General features: G+C 38.0%; 1 protein-coding gene across 4 annotated transcripts in view; it reads left to right on the forward strand.

The window, feature by feature from the left end:
* The window catches only part of ABCB5 (ATP binding cassette subfamily B member 5), a 50127-nt gene that overhangs the window by 1611 nt on the left and 29261 nt on the right, over positions 1-19255 (forward strand). Inside the window, exons 1-8 of one of the 4 annotated variants that reach the window (XR_001519701.2) lie at positions 12967-13072; positions 13782-13868; positions 14875-14962; positions 15098-15146; positions 15973-16117; positions 16562-16628; positions 16779-16970; positions 18055-18226. Coding sequence is in view for 3 of the 4 variants with exons in the window: in XM_015619403.3 (XP_015474889.1) it covers positions 13820-13868; positions 14875-14962; positions 15098-15146; positions 15973-16117; positions 16562-16628; positions 16779-16970; positions 18055-18226 (762 nt within the window). In the remaining variant the exon portion in view is untranslated. Of the gene's footprint in view, positions 1-12966; positions 13073-13781; positions 13869-13914; positions 14125-14874; positions 14963-15097; positions 15147-15972; positions 16118-16561; positions 16629-16778; positions 16971-18054; positions 18227-19255 lie in introns of those variants that run through there. The other 3 variants (XM_015619402.2, XM_015619403.3, XM_015619404.3) reach the window with 3 other exon arrangements.

The raw sequence follows: 19255 nt of genomic DNA on the forward strand, positions 1-19255 counted from the left end.
AGCATGCAACAGAGGGCACGTTTTTTACAGTGGGAGGTAAACAGGAATGGCCTCAGCACAGCATTTCAAGTTTTAAATTAGATTGCCCTTCACTTTTTTATCACGTGCTTCAGCAAGAGCCCAGCCTGCCAATGCTGGCTGAGCAGGCTTGTACATGTGCATGACCCTGCATACTGATAATTCACCAGCTTCTTCAGCTTTTTCTCACGATCACTGGTGTGTCCTTACTGTTTGGGTTGTTGCCGAGCTAAGAAACAGTTTCAGCTGCTGAGATATTTTTCCTCTCTTTTAAATAAATCATGTGGGAGACTAAATGAAAGATAGAAGGTGATGTTTTCATAAAATGCGGTAGTATTTTATGTACTGTCTGCTGCAATTTACAGCCCACACAATGCTTTACAAAATACCTGCACTTTGAACAGAAGGTATGTCCTGCTTTGGCCTTCCAGATTTGCAAGATTTCCTGGGCAGCCTGGTACAGTTCTGTTCTTCCTTAAGAAAGGTCAACAGTTTCTTTCACACACCATAACATGAAGCAAAATCTGAACAGGTGTGACTCATATTAATAAGTTCTTCTGCAAAACTGAAACCTTGTCTTTAACATGTCTGCTAACACCACAGAAATTCTATCTCCTCTTTTGTGGGCAAATGCCCTTCCCAATTGAAAACTTGCATTTCTGAGCTCTAGCCCACACAGTTCATCCTCTCACAAGAAAATAAAATTTTATTTGGTTTTGTTTTTCACCTGCTGACTGATGTTTAGTACTATTTACATATAGATTTGACTTTTCTGTCTGTAGGATTTGGGCTTTTCACCCTTTCTTTGTATTCTCTGAGCAATTCTCTGGACCAGGAAAGGTGTATTTCATAAGTTACATTCCATAAATATATAAATAATTTAAAACTTCAGTAAAATCTCTCCCTTTTTTTAAGTAAATAGGAGAAAATTATCAGCCCAAGATCACACAAGTTAGAGGTTGAAGAGCTAAAAAAGCAAACAAATCACCACTTTCTGGATTATGTGATGTCTAACACTTATTTTCCTAAATATTTATAGCAAAGTTCTTATTGTTAGACACCACAGAGAATTATTTCACTGCAGGAAAAAGGAATATAACATAAGGAACATTTTGTGTGGAGTTCCAGTTTAACTCCTCACATTAGTATTCTTGAATCAAGGTTTAATCAACCACTTTAATGTCTGATTTACCTCTCCTGTGAACCTTCTGGCTTCATGATGAAGGAACTTTAATTCAGGATATGCACATAAAAGCAGATGGTTGGTAATATAATATCACTTCTGAATTTGCATGTTCACATATCCTCAGCAACTAAAGTTTAAAATACCATCTCAAGGAAGCTACTTTAAATCTTTGTTTTACAATATTTTTAGGAAAGCTTTCGGGATGGGGTAAATTGAAGAGCATAAAAAATATCTAGCCACTTGGGAAATACTATTTTTTTTTAAAAAAATATTGCCTTTTGTAGATATATAAAAAATTAATTTGCCCACAAAATTTTGAAAATTTCCCTGTGTTCTTTTGACCAAAATCCATAGGAAGAGATTCCTCCTTCAGGAGGTGACAGCCATCAGAAAACAACCTGAACACTATTCTCCACCATAGAAATATTGACTTTGTCATCACAGCATCATTTTAGAAACACTTCTTGGATTCTCACTCCTACAGTTCACCTGTATGGAATTTTAAAGTTACATCATGCTTTATATTGTCCCTGTGATACTTAGAAATAAAAAATAGCAAAATATTCCACTCTCCTTGACTGTCTACTCAACTAACTCTTTCTTGGCAGTTACAGTGGAAAGATTATGCTATATTGGTGTAGATAAATTTCATTGCTTTATTTCTTGTATTAAGTCTACCTTAATGGGTAGGATAAATCTTGACTGTAATAGTGCAGTCTTTCTTTTTCAATGAGGATATTTTATTGAAGACAGCAAATTTTATCCAAAACAGTAAAATTTATGGCTTTTTATAAAAGAGGCCATCAAAGCAGGCAATTTAATGTATTTTTTTTTAACTGTGGATTTAGCTAATATCTTTTCATGTCTATGACTACTCCCACAACAAGCCACATGATTTTTCTGCATGTAAATATTCAAATCACTAAATGTGAGTCCATAATATTTACCAATGCCACAAGCCTTTTTCAATGTTTTTGGTTACTTGAAACTCACATTATTTTCAAAACACATGTTGGCACATAAAATGAAAATCATCAGAAGAAAACACCCATAAGCACAGCTTTTTATAATGGAAGGTTTAACGAGGTCAGATGTTCTCTTTTTTCTGAAGGAGTGAGCCTTATGTACTAGGTCTCAGACAGCAAGAGGCACAGTTATCCTAAGCTCAACTTAATTTTTTTTCTCCAGGAGAATGACAATTAAGATTAGTGTGATTCCTCCAGACTAACATTTCAAGGGGATAGTAGAGCAGAATGGATTATGGACTTGGTTTATTTAAACAAAAAAACATGCTTACTGAATGTTTTGACCATCCTGAACCAGCTTTCCCCTGGGGAAAAATGCGCTAACCTTTGCAAAACCACGGTGATGTTTGCTTTCATTCAAGGTGGTGCACGGTTCCCACCTTCAGACACATCAGTTTAGCTGTCTGCCTGTTGAGGTGTCCTACTCCCAGAGCCTCACTCGTGACCCACACCCAGCAGAGCAGCAGTTGAAATGTTGTACATCCCACAGGTTGCTGAGCTGCTGGTGGATAAGAGCTTCTTGTCCTCACTCTTGATTGTTTTCAGCACTTCAGTAATTTTTGGCTTTGTCTTGTTCCATGGATGAACTTTTACGTGCTTTTGGCAAGAGAGGAATTATTCCCTGTTGGATCCTGGTTAAAGCTATGATAGGTTATTCTGGGGTCTTTGGCTGGAAAAGACACAGTAATAATTTTCTTGATTAAAAAATACATACATCTCCAAGTTCTCAGGAGGAATAGTTGGGTTCTGAGCTTATTAATTTTTATCAAGTTCATAGCCAGGGAAACATTGCAGAATGTTGTATTCCACAGCATTATAGTACGAATTCCTTGGAAGTGTAAAAGTGATGAATGCTCAGATTGTGTCTTCTTATTGGTAATAGGATAGCATCCAATATACACAGAAAAAAAAAAATAAAATGCTTTTACAGTGTTACTGGCTGAAAGTTCCTCCTGATTGCTTTCTTAGACATATGGCAAGAATTTACTTGCAGTTCATTAAAAGCTTTTCTGAATGACATTAAAAAGGGAAACACAGTGCATATTGACTTTGAGGATATTTGGTAATGAGTAGTGGGTACTGCTGGGATCTTCTAATTATTTCCATAAGTATCAGCTCATCAGAAAAGTACAGCTGGGTCATAGTGAATGACACAGGTTATTAGGAGGAACAAGAGGGAAAAATATTTTTTAATTTTTTTTTGTTTACCTAAACAAATTTGTGTCCCTTAATAAAGCAAAGCAGTATTTGAGTAACAACCATATTAAAACTCAATTTCTTACTGTACTTTGAGTTTACTTTTGGTGACACTGATTCCAAATAGTTTATTTTTAGAATGTCTACTTTACTATCATTATGCAATGCAACTGAAGATCCCTTAAAATGAAGTATTACTTCTCCGAATGTAGTTATTTTATGAGCCAGTTAATTGATGTACTACCTGAATTTATTCCTGTACTAAGACATTCATAAGACAACAGTGAGACTATTCAGGATCTTCAAATAGCTTTTGGTAGTACTGCAGAGATAATTTGGCATCCTTTTGATAAGAATAAAGAGGATTAAAACCAGTTACCATTATTTTTCAGTGTTTCTATCCTTTCTCTTATAATCATAAGCACTTAAAGGAAGATTGATGTATTTCAAAACCTAGTCTGTGGTAGCCTAATCTTCTTGGGACACAGTTACTAAATTGAAAAAGCTAACAATTTCCCAAATCTTTAAGAGCTATTCAGGCATGTTCTTGTGCATACCCTGGAAGCATCAAATTCTACTTAAAATGAAATATCTTTCATCAGACATTTTTGTCATGCATGTTCATTTCCACAGAAATTAACTTCAAGCCAGAAGTTCTTTAAAGTTCTTGTAGTCTGTTTAGAAAGTGGTACAACAGAAGGAAAGTTTGGTGAGAGCCCAGGCATGACTGTGCAGTGATGCATACAAAAATGTACACTTACATAACAAGTTTAATATTGCAAACACATTTAGAGCTAAAAGTCCAGCCCTGCATGAATACAGTACAGAGTCATGATCTAGAGTTTACATCACAACAAAAACCAGGATCTGTATCTCACTAGCCCCTTTAGTAACCTGAGGACTCCTCAGGCCTTGTAAAGGGCTTCCTTCACTCTTGGGAGTGTAAATTGTTAAAAGATTATGCTGGACCAAACATGCTCCTAACCCTGTTCACCTGTCAGCTGAAGGACTGGGCTGGGAACTTATGGGAAACAGATGTCGTTCTAGACCCCAGAGTATGCAGATAACCAAGGTCAGCAAACACAGTTACTTCTCAAAGTGGAAGGGGGAAGAAGTAGCAAAGGGAGATTGTAGAGAGACCTAAGAGCAGGAACCACCAGCTGGCAGGAATCCTACTGCTTTTTTTTTTTGAAATGCCAAAATATTTTTCCTCAGAAGAGAATGAGGCCAAGTACAAATGAATGGTCTGTCATGGGAAAAAACCTAACTACCCCAAGGCAAAACAATGTTGTGACCACTTTATGAGCAGAAGCAATTTCTCTAACTTAAGAGATTTAACTCAAGTCTATAATTAGGTGATCAATTGTAATTTGCATGCAAGTATACAAGGCAGCTGCTTTCAGAAATTTTCCCCATCTCCTCTGTCCTGAGACAATTTCTTATTAATCCTTGGATGCTTTTCCCATTCATGTCCTCAGGGACCATATACCTTGGAGGTATATTATGAGATGCAATGCTAGGGGATAACTAAGATTTTCAACACCTGAGGCATGCAAAAAGAAAAAGGGACTTTTAAAAAAAGGAAAAATGTGAGCTTGAAGTGAGGGAAGTGGCAATACCAGCTGCACAGACAGGTGCTGTGTCTCTCAGAAGAGAGGACAGCTAGGTTGCAGACTGGGTGGGGGAGCAGATAGGAAAAACTATGAATTAGGGAAAACTATGCTCCAAATCAACACCAGCTCAGAGCCACTCTCTCCATCTGTCAGGACTTGTCCATATACGTTATTTAAATACAAAACACACAGTTATTTGTCTTAAGAGCTTTATTTTAGGTAGGGTTAAATGTTTTATATGTGTGCCTATCACTCTTTTTCTGCCCCTGCATTTTAACTTCCTTTTTCCTAGATTAAATAGTATCAGTGGAAAGACACCCTCTGCACACATCTTTAAAAAATTTTTTTAAACCTTAATTTTTATCATAGCCTGTCCTGGCAAGGGAAAGATTCAATGACATTCTCATGAGTCGTGAGAAGCATGCTCAGAGAGAAGAGATGTTTACATTGATTCCTTTAGATGAAAATTACCACATTTGCTGACCCTTGGGAGCATATAGATATTTAACCAGAACAACTTCCAGTAGTAAATACATGCTATATGTATGAAGAACACCCATTTGATTTAATCATGTTATTTAAATTATATATATGTACAAAATGCTCTATTATTGGAGAGTGAAATGGTAAAGTAGAAGAGAGAGGGCCTTGCCCTCAAGATTTGGGATTATTTTGAGAACTACAAATATTTAAAAGAAAGTAGTTGTCTCTTGGTTATTCCCTTTGAGAGTCTGAGACTAAAAAGTGAATTTTCTCTGTGCTGGTCACATCTTGTCCAGCATTGTGCAACACATTCAAAATGCTGTTCAGTTCAAAGACAGGAACTTGGTTGGTAGCATCCTTGTAGTAAAGATATCTGATATTTTCTCCACATTTTTGTGTTGTGAACTGTTGATAATTCACTCTCACCTAACATTATTATGTGAGTGGTACAGAGTGCTTGAACAAGACCTCTTGGACACAGAAAATCTTTATTTCACACAGCTTTGTTCATCCCAGGGTTATATTCATGAAACACTATGAAACACAGTGAAAAAAATTGTGTCAGGAGTTAAGTCTACACTGCTGAAAATATATCTGTTACCTGCAGAAGAGGTCCATGGACTTGGTTTGAACAGCTTTTATCCATTTTGCTCAGAAATAGTCCCTCTGGACAGCCACATTTCTGTGGAATACCACTTAGCCTGAGTTTCCTTGGCATCTTGGCAGTGATATGGAAAGAAAAATCACAGAGAAACATCTTTGTAGGTCGAAGGTAAGAATATACATTGCATTCTCTAGAATGTATCATGTCAGGGCAGAAACAAAGCCACAAGGACAATGTTCCAGGACAGCAAAAGATGGAAAGAAAAAAAAGTGTTCTATAGAAATAAGCTCTTGGGAGTAAACTAAGAAATAAACTATTCCCAAAACCAAACCCCACTTTCATCTGAAAGTGAAATAACTGATGCACTCCAAAAAGATGCCTGAAAATTTATATTAATTTCAATGGGCCATGTCAATGACCCACTCCAGGGTACAGACTGCATTGTGAAATCACCACCATTTGTCCACTTTCCCATCCTTCACCAGTGGAAACCTTCACCAAAACTGTTACCAGCTGTTCCACAGTCTCAGATTATTGCTAAACTCTTAATCTCTTTAACTCTTTAATCACAATACAAATTGTTTGGGATTAAACCACTTTCATTTTGTTTTACCCTTCACTATATTTACCAGCACAACAGAGAAAACAGAGCTCATTAAGACCTCAGAAGACAATTTCATCTTTTCCCAATCTTCAAGGCAAAATCATTTTATCAATCTCTTTTCCTTGTAGACAAATTTGCTTCACTTTAAAAGGAAAGAAAAAAAAATCAATCAAAAGTCTAGACACCAAGAGTTTCACTATTTGGCCCAGTGCATTCTGTTTCTTTCTTTTGTATTGTAATCCAGTAACATATTAGATATGGAAGATACTGGATTATATTGGTTTTGCAACAGTCTTTCAGATTTTTCTAGAATTGATTGCATATTTTCCACTAAACCAAACCCAATTCCATCTGTCTTTCCTCAAGGGACACATCTTTTATATGCCTTCAGTTTCACTTTCTTCCTTAATTCCTATCACCCACATCTGTCTTGAAACAACCAAAATTAGGCACAGCACTCCAGCTCCGGACTTGACAGTGCTCACAGAGGAAAGACTACTCCATATGTTTCACATGTGACTCTTCTGTGCTTTTGTGAATTTTGCTTTTTTCATCCCAGACGGACGGCATTGGCTTCTATTCAGTTTTCCTTCCAGTACATCTCCCAGATGCTATTTTGCAGAAAAGCTGCCTGTAAAGTCCTTCCCAGCTTCTGCTTATTGATAGATTATTCCTACACAAGAATCTCATGCTTCTGCATGAAATGTTCTTATTTGTGTTTCAAGCCCATAAGGAGTTTCTAATAATTACCACCTTTTTTATCCCTTTTGCCCTTAGACTGTCTTTCCATGAGTAGCAATAATCTTATTGAGTAAAAATGATCATATATTCAAGCTTTGATTTATTCTGCTATCATCCCTCTCTTTTTCGCTAAATAATCATGAACTACAGAATATCACCATCTCTTTTATGCAAACCTCCTTCCTTGATCTCCTGCCATATCTCAGGATGAAATGTAGAAAAGCTCACCTCGAGTTACTGCTTTTGACTCTTGAAAGAAAATTCTGTTCCTGCCACTTTCCAAGAATTTAAGGCACATTTTTTACCTCTCATCTCTCTTGCCCACTTACTACTCCTGAACCGATAGCTGAAAACTCATTGTTCTATCTTTCTCCTGATACAGGACAGAAGGCCCTAGAATTAATGACTTGCTTACATAAGACAGTTCCTCTTCCCTTTTCCTTTTTTCCTCTCTGTGTTTCTGAACTTTGTGTATAACAACATTCAATCCCCTGAACTATCTCTATTAATCTTTACTGGCCTAAGTCACCATTTTCATAAGGTACGAAATTTTCTTCTTCAAGACAGACAAAGTTTTCAGCAGAATGACTGCCTTCTTGGCTTGATATGATCTTACTACTTATCTCACTCTATTACTTAGAAGGAAAAAAGAATAAAAAAATCTCTATTTTATAAAAAACAGTGAATCACAATGGTTTGACTTTTTTTTCTTTTTCTTTTTCTTTTTTCTTTTTTTCAGTTTTCTTTTTTCTCTTTTCTTCTTTCTTCTTCTTTTTTGTTTTTTTTTAAGGCAAGAAGAATTATAGTAATCCTGCCAGATTCTTCACATTTATCACTTAAGTGTCTCCCAAAACAGTCCTGATAACTTCGCAGGCGAGAATAAAACACATTTCCCTGTTCTTTATTATTTGAGAAAATGTGTTCTACAGAGAACTTGTAAAGCTATTTCAGCATTAATGAATTCTTTCAAGTTGCTCTGTTTAGAAACTGTTATAAATAAATAGTTATCTTTGATGATACTGTTTAGTTAAAAGAATCAGATGTGTTCCTGCTCCGCAGTTTCTGGGAAACCACAAATAATGGTTTTGCCTGGTTACAGCATTAGGACTTTTGGACAACATAGCTCAGTCTTTCTCATAAAGTTCAAGTGTTGGGACATATTTCTTTATCTGATTTTTCATTCTTCCAACATTCACCTCTACTCAGACCTTCTCCCTCCACTGCATCAAATCTCCACTAGCACAGCAGTTGCCAATGTTACAGCAGAATAACTATAACATTGTTTCAGTTTGGAGAACTACTACATTTAGATGGCTGCCTCCTTTGTTAAACCACTCCATTTATGCCCACCAAAATCCAGTCTCTTAATTCCAAGTACTGTGCCATGACTACAGCTACTCCCAGTGATTACTAATAGTTTTTCTTTGAGTTTCAGTACAGTACATATGTCACTGTACTGCTGTGGATATGTGGGAGGGGATTATAACCTATGGCCCCCAAACCCCACAATAGCAGTTTTCCATTTTTAGTCTGATTACCAACAGAAAAAACAAGAAACCAGGACTTTCTTATCTTAAAGTGATTCTGTTAAGTCCTTTTTGGCAGAATCTCAGGTTGCATAAGCAAAAGTCACAAAACAACAAAAACCAAAGTGCAACATGGTCTTTTATAGGTTCTCCCTGTGAATTACAAGCCAGCATGAAATATGAAGATGATCAGCTGTAATTAAGGTAGTGGGTCAAATACTAGGCCTGACTTCCTACATATGGTTCTGTGTGCAGAGAGGTGTCTTGTTGGGGTTCTTCTGGTCTGTTGGAGAAATCAAAAAGTGGTAAGGATCTATAATGCCTGTATAATACAGTACACCTTCTTTGTATTTGACTGTCATTTTGAGGAAATGTTTCAGTAAAGCTGGGTGCCACCTGGTCTTGCATACCATGCTTTGCAGTATTTTCAGGGTTAATGGTTTTCTTGGGGAAACAAGTCTTCATTTTCAGTTTGTGTAACAGGGGATTTTTGGTGGGGTGTTTTGTTTTCTTGTTTTTAATAATGTGCTTAAGGATAATAGTTTTTTTTTTAAGTAGATACATTTTCTAGTCAGTTATGGCTCGTGTTAAATAATGACATTTGATTGTGTTTAATGTTACTCTTCCTGTCAGTGACAACATTTGGACAGATGAACCAAACACATGGAGATATGGGTGTATGTTGGCTGTTTGGAATAGAATAGTTTTCAGATGCATACAGTATTTTCCAAATAGAGATTCCAAATATTTTTGGACAAAGGAAGAATAGTATTTCTTCTCCAAATGGCATTTGATATTTTTGTCACAATGTGTTCATCCCAAAATTACAAAGGTAAAATTGTAAACTACAATTTTTTGTGTTGCTCCTCTCCCTTCAATTGATGGGAGTCATCTCTGTTTTACATGTGTATTTTAGTCCAGAATTTTTGCTTCTGCAAAAATATCAGAATATGCTGATTTATTTTTTACTTAAGCATACAGTGGTTAGCTGTAACTAGACTATGAGCCCATGTTTCTCAGGAGGTTTGTTGGGGAATATTTTTCCAGGAGACCATTTCTTATTCCTTCTTTTGTTAATTTTCTATTTAATCTCTTTGTTTATAGCTTGGGTGGGCTTTTTCCCCCTTTGAACATGTTCATTAACTTGCATAGAGCATAGCATCCCTTCCAAAGGAAGAAATGGGGAAAGAAGGGAGAGAAAAGGAAACAAATTCTTGCTCAACACCCTGTGATTCTTTTTTCTGCATGATCAGTTCTTTGCCCTGCTCTTCTTGCACACCCTTTTTTGAACCAACTTTTCTATGCAGGGGAACTCAGGCTCTTCCTTGACAGGCCTGTGGAGTGTAGAGCAATGGATCTGAAATGTGATTGACACTTCAGTGTTACTGTGTGTGAATAACTGATACTGAAGCTTTGAAAAATTAATGTTTTGGACATATTAAACACTCCCTAAATGCCAGTGATGCTGAGTATGATGTGTGGGTATTTCACAGCTCTGAAATAGAGTCCTAGTGACTTTTTTGGGTTCATGCTACCTCCATGCTTCTTCTTTGCTATCTATGTGTTCGCAGTCCTACACAAGGAGTTTGCTTCCAGGTCAGATGTCCCTCTGTCTACAATTTTATATGCAAAGATAGTTTCTTCTGAAAATAATAGTTTATGAACAGTTTAAACAAAAAACTGATATTTGGTAAGGAGATGTTCTCACTCTCATTGAGATGAGTAGGAAGAAAGCCTGTTACCTTTGGTGAAGGAAATACTCCATAAAATTGTGAAGCCTGAGGCTGGAATAGTGAAGTAATTTCATCTTGCTGTTCTGTCTCTTCCAAAAGTCTGTAAATTTATATTCTTCATGGCAGCAGAAGCCAAAATCCTTCTTAATTTTTTGAGACAGAGAGCAGATGTGTATGTGCATAATGCAAGCTTAACACTGAGGCATAGAATCATAGAACCATTTAGGTTTGAAAACACCTAAAGACCTCCAAGATCATTGAGCACTGTCAAGTCCACCACTCAGCCGTGTCCCTGTGTTCCACAGCTGCACATGTCTTAAATGCCTTCAGGGGTGGTGACAAAACAACTTCCCTGGGCAGCCTATTCCAATGCTTGACAACATTGGTGAAGATATTTTTTCATAATATCAAAACTAAACCTCCTCTGGCACAACTGAAGGCCACTTCCTCATCCTGTCACTTGTTATTTGGGAAAAGAGGCAGATGCACACCTTGCCACAACCTCCTTTCAGGTAGTTTTAGAGAAAGAGAAGGCTCCCCTCTGCTTCCTTTTCTCCAGGCTAATATAAATGACATATATATATTCATATAAGTAATATAAAATATAAGTAAGCAATATAAATCCTAGGTAATGCTGATGAGATTAAAGAGTATAAAAAAGTCACAGGTGTGACATGCAGGAGTTTAACTACCTGAACATACAGGGCTCCAGTGGGCAGGAGACAATAATACCCAATAATGCATTTTCTTCTGAGCTTCTTTCAGAGTATCATGACCAATGAGTGCAACATAAATATAATCTGAATACTGAGTGTGAGGTGAACAAGGGAAGCTTAAATTAGGCCATGTCTTGAACTTCTTACTTGAGAAAAATTTCAGCTGAGTAACTCATTTAAATATCTGGGGGGTCTTCTTTGGGATACCAACAAAGTACTCACAGTGGATGAAAGAACAGCTAGGAGTTTATATTTCATAAACCCTATGCATTACTGAAAGTAAATTATATAAATTAAAATATGAACCATTAGGCAAGCTGAATAACTGTTATTTTTAAGCTTGTTCAGAAAACCTGATTTGTTTACCTGATTTCTTCAGGCAGGGTAGAAAAACAACCATGACAACAAAACCAACCACCACCCTCTCAACTCACCCAAAAAAAGAATCAGTCTTATTTCTGAAAAAAATTTTAAAAAAAAAAAAAATCCCACACAAATTGTGGGGAAGAGGTGAGAGCCAAACGAGCAAAACCTGTTGCTTAGCTTCTCTAAAAACAATTTTGAATTTAGCTGGGTTCATGAGTTAGTTGTCATGTTATTTAGAAGAGGAATAGAAAAGCCTTTATTTAATAACATTAATAACATTTCTTAGCTGAAGTTCACCAGCATATCTTCAGTCTTATTTTAAATTCTCCAAGTGCAGTGATGCAAATTCCCCAAATGTGGCAGGACCTTGCAGATAACTTTCCCAAATCTGAATGTTTCCCTAGACAGGTGACTCTTCAAATACCCCTTCATCTCTGCTTAGCAGGTGAGTTTTCTTGATTTAAATTCATCTGGTTTTAGTAATGGTGAGACTCCGTGTCCAACTCTGGGCTTGTCAGTACGAGAGAGACATGGAGCTTCTGGACCAGGTCCAGTGTGAGGCTCTGAGGATGAGGGTTCTGGAGCACCTCACTTATGAGGAAAGGCTGAGGGAGCTGGTCCTGTCTAGCCTGAGAGATCTCATCAATGCCTGTGACTATCTGGTGCCAAGAGGGCAGAGTGTCTCTTCTCAATGCCAGGCAATAGTGCAAGGGGCAACAAGCAGAAACAGGTACACAGAAAGTTCCACCCGAAAACGTGGAAGAATTTCCTTGTTGTGCAGGTGACCAAGCACTCTAACAGGTTTTCCAGAGAGGCTGTGGAGTCCTCTTTTTCTGGGACTATTCAAAATACACCTGTACGGATCAATCATAAATTATGTGCTCTAGATAACTCTGCCGGAGCAGGGAGGTCGGGCCGGATGACATCCAGCGTTGCCCTTCTATATTAGCGGTTGGGTGAGCCTCGGGAAGGAGGCGATGCTCCGGCAAGGGGCTGTCGGGCTCTCCGTGCGCGCTTTGCAGCTCGGAGACCTACGGGCGGCAGAGGGCAGGAGCCGGCCGGCATCCCTCTGCAGGCCCCTCACCCTGGGCGGCTCCTCCCGGCTGCGGCACCGACCTTCACCTGCAACCCGAGCCGGGCGGAGCCGGCGCTATAAAGGCCAGGGCGGCAGCGGGGCCGCCCTCCGCAGGGACCGGCCGTCGGGGCTGCAGCCATCCATCCATCCACCCACGCGTGCCGGAGTCTGCGGGGGCTGTGGAGGTGAGCTGAAATAACCAGAGGGGAAAAACACAGTTAGAAATAGGACAGGGTGCCCGTTAGTTTTGTTTGGGGTTTTGGGACTTTTTCTGGTGGGTCTTTTTTTGTTTGTTTTTTTCCTTATCTGAGGCTGATTAGGCGTTTTCTCGTCCGTGTTGTTTTAGGTTTCATCAGATTCGTGTGCGGCTTTTTGCTTGGGATTTTGTTGTTGTTTTTCTTGTTTGGTTTTTTTAACCAATATATTTGATAGATCAAGAAGAAAAGTCTCGGCAGACTTAGAGCATCGGTCATTTACTGCCTCTAAATGCATCCTAGTACCACATGACAGATTGAGTGCATGTCTTTATCATTGTACTCCCAACCACGCTATTTAGTTCTGTTCATTTAGTTCTAATCAAACTTGAGGCAATGAGGGAAATTATCTGGTCTGTAATAGAGAATTTACAACAACCTTTATATGAGTGGTTTAGCATAAAAGACGACTAAGACAGCCTACTAAGTTGCCCAGTAATAGTGTGTATTGTTCTTAATGTCTCATTAATAGTAGTTCTTTTTTTTCATGCTGTTACTTATTTTATTTTCATTTTAGTCTTTCCATTTAAGTAGAATAATATTGAGGCCAAAATGTGATGTGTCATAGGAAAACTCACAGATGTGAACTCTTTCAATATTTGCTAAATCAAAGTGTTTCCCTGGGGGGGGTTTATTGCAGATTCTAATTAATGTGACTCTCTCATAACAAGAAGAACAATGAAGGACTGTTTGGCAAATTCCACAGAACAGGACCTCTCTGATCCTGGTAAGAGGGAGCTCCGCATGTGTGTTTGAAAAATATGTTCCACAGGTTTGAATCCAAAGAACATTATAAAGCTCTCCTGATTGTCATAGTTGTTTTGTAGGACATAACATGATGACTTTCCTACATATCAGTGAATTAAAGCCACGCCTATAGAACATTTTTCTGCATGAATCATTCCATCAAGTTCAACAAAATTAATTTACATTGGTAAAACTGCTCAGGATGGTCCTTGCCTGAGCATGAAAATTCTCCTGAGGTAAGCTGTGGAAGCTGGAATAACATTATTGCTGTCAAAGGGTTGTCTAAAACAACTGTTGTAGGCCAGCTATCAGTAAAATAGTATGTAGAAAACTCTTCATTGTGAGTTGGCAGCTAAAGTTAAGGTAAATTGGGAGTGGCTGGTATGGGGAGCAGCTTTTCTCCTCTTGTTTTTTCAGCTGGCTCCCCACTCTGGCTACTCCTCTGTTTCTTTATATATTTATTACATCTCATTTTATGCATTCAGCTTCCTGGGTAGGATTATGCTTTCATATATCTTTCTGAAGCCCCCAGCACAAAGGAAATGGAGCGTGCAACAGATAGTGCAAGAGAATAGTGAGGATGGTTACTAGAGTCAAGGGCATGATTCTTTAGTTAACTACCATCTAGTCTGTGTTAGCTACAGCAATTATAACCCTCCCTATAAGCAATTCCACTCATTCCATAAAGACTTCTAATTTGCATTTAATTGTTTGAAGGAAGAATTAACTTTTTCTTTTAGTCTTTGATAATCTTTCTGTATAAATATATTTTAATTATAAAAATGAAGTTGTTTCCATCTTAGAAATGGACATGTAAGCTTTTTCTGGGAATAAAGATGAACTGAAGAGAAAAAGCCTGGTGAATTTTTCTTGAAACTTCCTCCCAAGAACATGAGGAAAAACTAGTCTAGAAAAAAACTAGAAAAACACAAGAAAGCATAATAATCCATCTATTGTATTATTAAAAAAAGTGGTTTTATTCACAGAATCTGGAAGCAAGGGGTGTGATGGTACTTCTTTACCGCATGAAGAACATGTAGAACAAATTGACCAGTCAAAGCCCAAAAAGAAAACGTAGGTATTTTTTTTTAACTTAGTGTTAACTGGGTGTATGGGAAAGTCAGAGGGGCAGAGGAGGGAGGAGAAAAGTTTAATACAGGTTTGCTAAAAAATCCCTTATCTTAATTAGTCTTTTGTACTTTACTCTAGGAAGGAAGATGAGAAGCCAGAGAAACGAATTGTTGGCATTCTTGAATTGGTTAGTGATCTATTTAATGGTCTGCTTTATACTTTTTTATTTGGTATTGTGAGCTGTTTATGACTTGCAATTCATAGGCAATCAAAAACTGGAGAAGAAGCCTGAAGACCATTGATTCTGGACCTGCTCTCTGAGAACCTGTAAACACCAGTTTTGTGTCAGTTTTCTATAGGACAGCTATTCTCAAACAAAAATAGCTCTTGCATGTGGACTTTTTTACTCTGAAACAAAAAAAAAAAGATTTATTCTTCTCTGGTTTATTCTGTGTGTATTTATGCTTTGAGATGGTTAGGCCAGTCAGGAATAAAATGCTCCAGTTTCAGATTAACCATATCCCAGGATATCTATAGCAGTTTAAATTCACATCCTTCTTTAAACAAAACCAAGCTTCAGGGATAGACAAGTTTCATGATACGATCTATCTCTGCTGAAAACATTTTCTACTGGTATGTGCAAGTCAGGTGCTGGTCAATAACTCACTCTTGTTTACATTATAGAGGCATTATCTTAGTAAATATGCAACTCAATGGAACACACAATATATTCTACAAAGATTGTTATCACCTGTAAATTTGTCATTTTTTTCCTGACTGGGAGTCTGTGTCCTGCCAGTATTCTCTTAGCAGCCTGAGTACTGATTTAAGGATATGTTGGACTACTACAGAATCTTTATGTACTGAGTTTACCTTCGGCTGGAGTGTTGCTACTTAGAATATGTGGCTGAAGCATGTTCTGTAAGTCCACTGTACTGCAGCAAATGCATGAACTGTCAGGTGTAATGTCCCTTTTTTCTCTTTTTTTGTTTTTCTTTTTAATGCTTACGTAGTTTTGCTATGCTGATGGGGTGGATGTCCTGTTGATGATAGTTGGTTTGGTCGCAGCGGCTGCAAATGGTACTGGAATGCCACTTATGATCATTGTCTTTGGAGAGATGACAAACAGCTTTGTGCTAAGTGGCATGCAATCCAATGGTAAAAAGTTTAAATTAAATTTCTCTGCATATTGATTGTGTTTTGCTACTGAGGCTAAGATTCTTTTTTTCCCCCAGATTATACACTGGTACATATCTAAGGTAATGTATTATGAGCAACACTCATCCTGCTGGAAATAACCCAGTCATTTCAATCCATCTTTAATGGCTAGACCAGGGCAAAACCAAAGCATTGGATGTGCACTTTATGAATGGACTTTGACTTTGTTGAGATAGTAGGGAGTATGACCACCCTCAGTTATCAGGAATTAATTGCTTAAAAATAAATGGTTTTTTGCCAAATCATTTTGTATTTAAGTTTGTATTGCAGACCCCACTTGAAAAATACAAAATATTCCCAAACTGAAAACCCCATATTGCCATGAATCAACAGCTCTATATAACACTTCCACAAATATTCCTACTTTTAATTTCCCCTTCACAGATACTTCAGTAAACACTTCCAGCTGCCCATCAAATCCAGACGTGGATATAGAAGGTGAAATGACAAAGTAAGGATCTGTAGTTATATATGCCTTCCCAATAATGCATCACAGGCTTCAGTATTTACTTTGGTGTGATTGACTAGTTGCTTCTCTGTGTGTCTAACTTTTCTAATTAGATACAGTGGGGTCATGTGGGCTTTTTTTTCTTTATCCCAGGTTTGCTTACTACTTTGTGGCAATTGGCTTTGCTGTGTTTATCCTGAGCATGATCCAAGTGTGGACATTTTTGGTTGCTGCTGCAAGACAAACCGCAAGGATCCGGAAGATGTTCTTTTTTGCAGTGCTCCATCAGGAGATGGCTTGGTTTGATACTACCCAGATAGGAACACTGAACACCAGACTGACAGAGTGAGGGCTCTGGGTTGTTTTTTTTTATTTTACACACAGACACACACCCCCAAGTAAGGCATTTAAAAAAACCCTGACATTTATCTCAGCAGAATAGCCTAAAGAGAGTTAAAAAAAATCCACCAAACCTAAAGTATGAAATATTACAGCTCAAAGTGAGGAGGAATTCATTATCCTTTTTCAGCTATGTGCATTGGAAGGGTTTTTTTCATTAAATGTCTGACACTGGCTTTCTGAAGCCCATGAAGTACATGTCAGCCACTGCTAAACAAACTCTGTCTCCACCTAGTTTATAAATGCCAAAAGCTGGCACTGAATTGAATGGAAATGAGCTTATACTTGCACCCAGTCAGAACTCAGGCAGTATTCTATCTAACCAGTTAAAGTCTTTGTATTTTTTCCATAAACTTAAATAGATTTTGGAGTGAGGACTGTAATGGCCATGTGCTATGGAATTATATATACAAACACTATTTTTAAAATTATTTTTCTGGATTTTATAGTGTCTTTGGACACTTATCTGTCCTGGAAAATGTACAAGAAGCTTAAATGAAAGCTCTCCACTCTAATATCTGTATGTTCTGGGAAGAAAAAATAAGGAAGAAAATTTGTATGAAAAATGGAGCTTATTCCAAATAATGGTATGATGGAATGGAGGTAGCTCTTCATCTGAGTCAGTAGCCGAAATCATGAACATAAAATGCATCAGAGAGCTGAGCAGAAAAAATTATTTAGGGATTGGTCATGTTGGGTGAAAAGGCTGCTTGATTGTTTACTTATTGCTCCATTTGGATGCCAGATGAGAAAACTAGGTCATTGGTGTCCTAGTGTCATGACATAGAAACAGCAGAGAATGTTGAGAATACAGAAAATGAGTCCTTAAAAATAGGTTTCTGCTGTGTTTAGGCCACAGAAGAACCTAATGGTACAGTTCAGTAGCCATGGTTAAAAATTTTCTTTTGCTGGTTAGGAAATGACAAAGCTCCTGACATGAGGCCACACAGCATGTAAAGAAGGGGGGGAGGGAGTCACAATGTGAGTCATTCCGAGCTAACAATTTTTTTTTTATTATTGTTATTTAAAGTGACATCAACACCATCCGTGAAGGCATGGGAGACAAGATCAGTATATTTCTGCAGTTTTTTTCCACGTTTGTGTCAGGGCTTATTATAGGATTCATCTATGGCTGGAAGCTGGCACTGGTGGTTACGTCAGTCAGCCCACTTCTTGCTGCATCAACAGCAATTTGGTCAACTGTAAGTGTGTGGGGATTCATAAATGAACCAGACAAAGCTTACAACACTTATGCACAGAAAAGGGGGGAGAATGGGAGCAACCTAGTGTGATTTCTAAGTCAGCAGGTTGGCACCACTCTTACTTTGAGTTCTGTTCCTCCTGTAGCCTTTCTCTGGGTTCCCAAGCACACCTGTAAGGTGTGTTCCTTCTCGCTGCATAGCCTGTCCTCATGCCATGTTGCAGGAGGATAATCTGCATCCAAGCATCTTGCTGGCACAGCAGTTTCCTCATGGCAAGCACCAGGGAAATCCTCGCTTTATTTATGCTCCTAGCATAAATACCTTTCAGCCTCTTTCCATCTGCACATGAATGTACCACAACTCTTGCAAATAATTTACCAAGTTTCATGCAGTGTATGGACTAGATCTATACAGCTATGCAGATACATACAGCTGCTGAAAACTGAAGTGCTTGAAATCAGTGAAACAGCTGGAGAGGTTTCCCTTTCAGATAGGAAAACTGTCCCCCTATGCACTGTTTAACCCCATTAATGTTGATGGCTCATACTGTTGAGTAGCTATTTATATGATTTTATGGGGTTTTTCCTACATGAAGCATTACAAAAAAGCTAAGAAATAGAATGTTAGAGGTTGTAATGTGATTGACTTGCTCAATGTCTGCTGGTGCTCTAGTGTGTGAACACCTCAGAAACTCAGAGCAGCTAGGGTACTTCCTCTTTCACTCTTCCTAATGTAGTCTGTAGGCTGTCCTCAGCTTGGGAGGAAAGTGGATTAGTGTCTTGGTTTAGGGTAAATTTTGGAGAGAACCTCCAAATGGAGTCCCCTCAGAAAGCAAATCTAAGCGGCCCCTACCCCCAGCTGGTTCAGGAAAGGTGGTTTCTTTGGAGAGAAGTGGAAAAAAACTGTTTATTTAACAGAAATTGAATAATATTAAACAATAAAACCTCTCACTGTTCAATGAAATGGCAAATCAAGGAAGAAAAATCCTTTTCATGTGGTGTAGCTTGGCTTGCTCAGGTTCTTATCAGT

The sequence above is a fragment of the Parus major genome, chromosome 2, assembly GCF_001522545.3.
Source record: "Parus major isolate Abel chromosome 2, Parus_major1.1, whole genome shotgun sequence".
Taxonomy (NCBI): Eukaryota; Metazoa; Chordata; class Aves; order Passeriformes; family Paridae; genus Parus; species Parus major.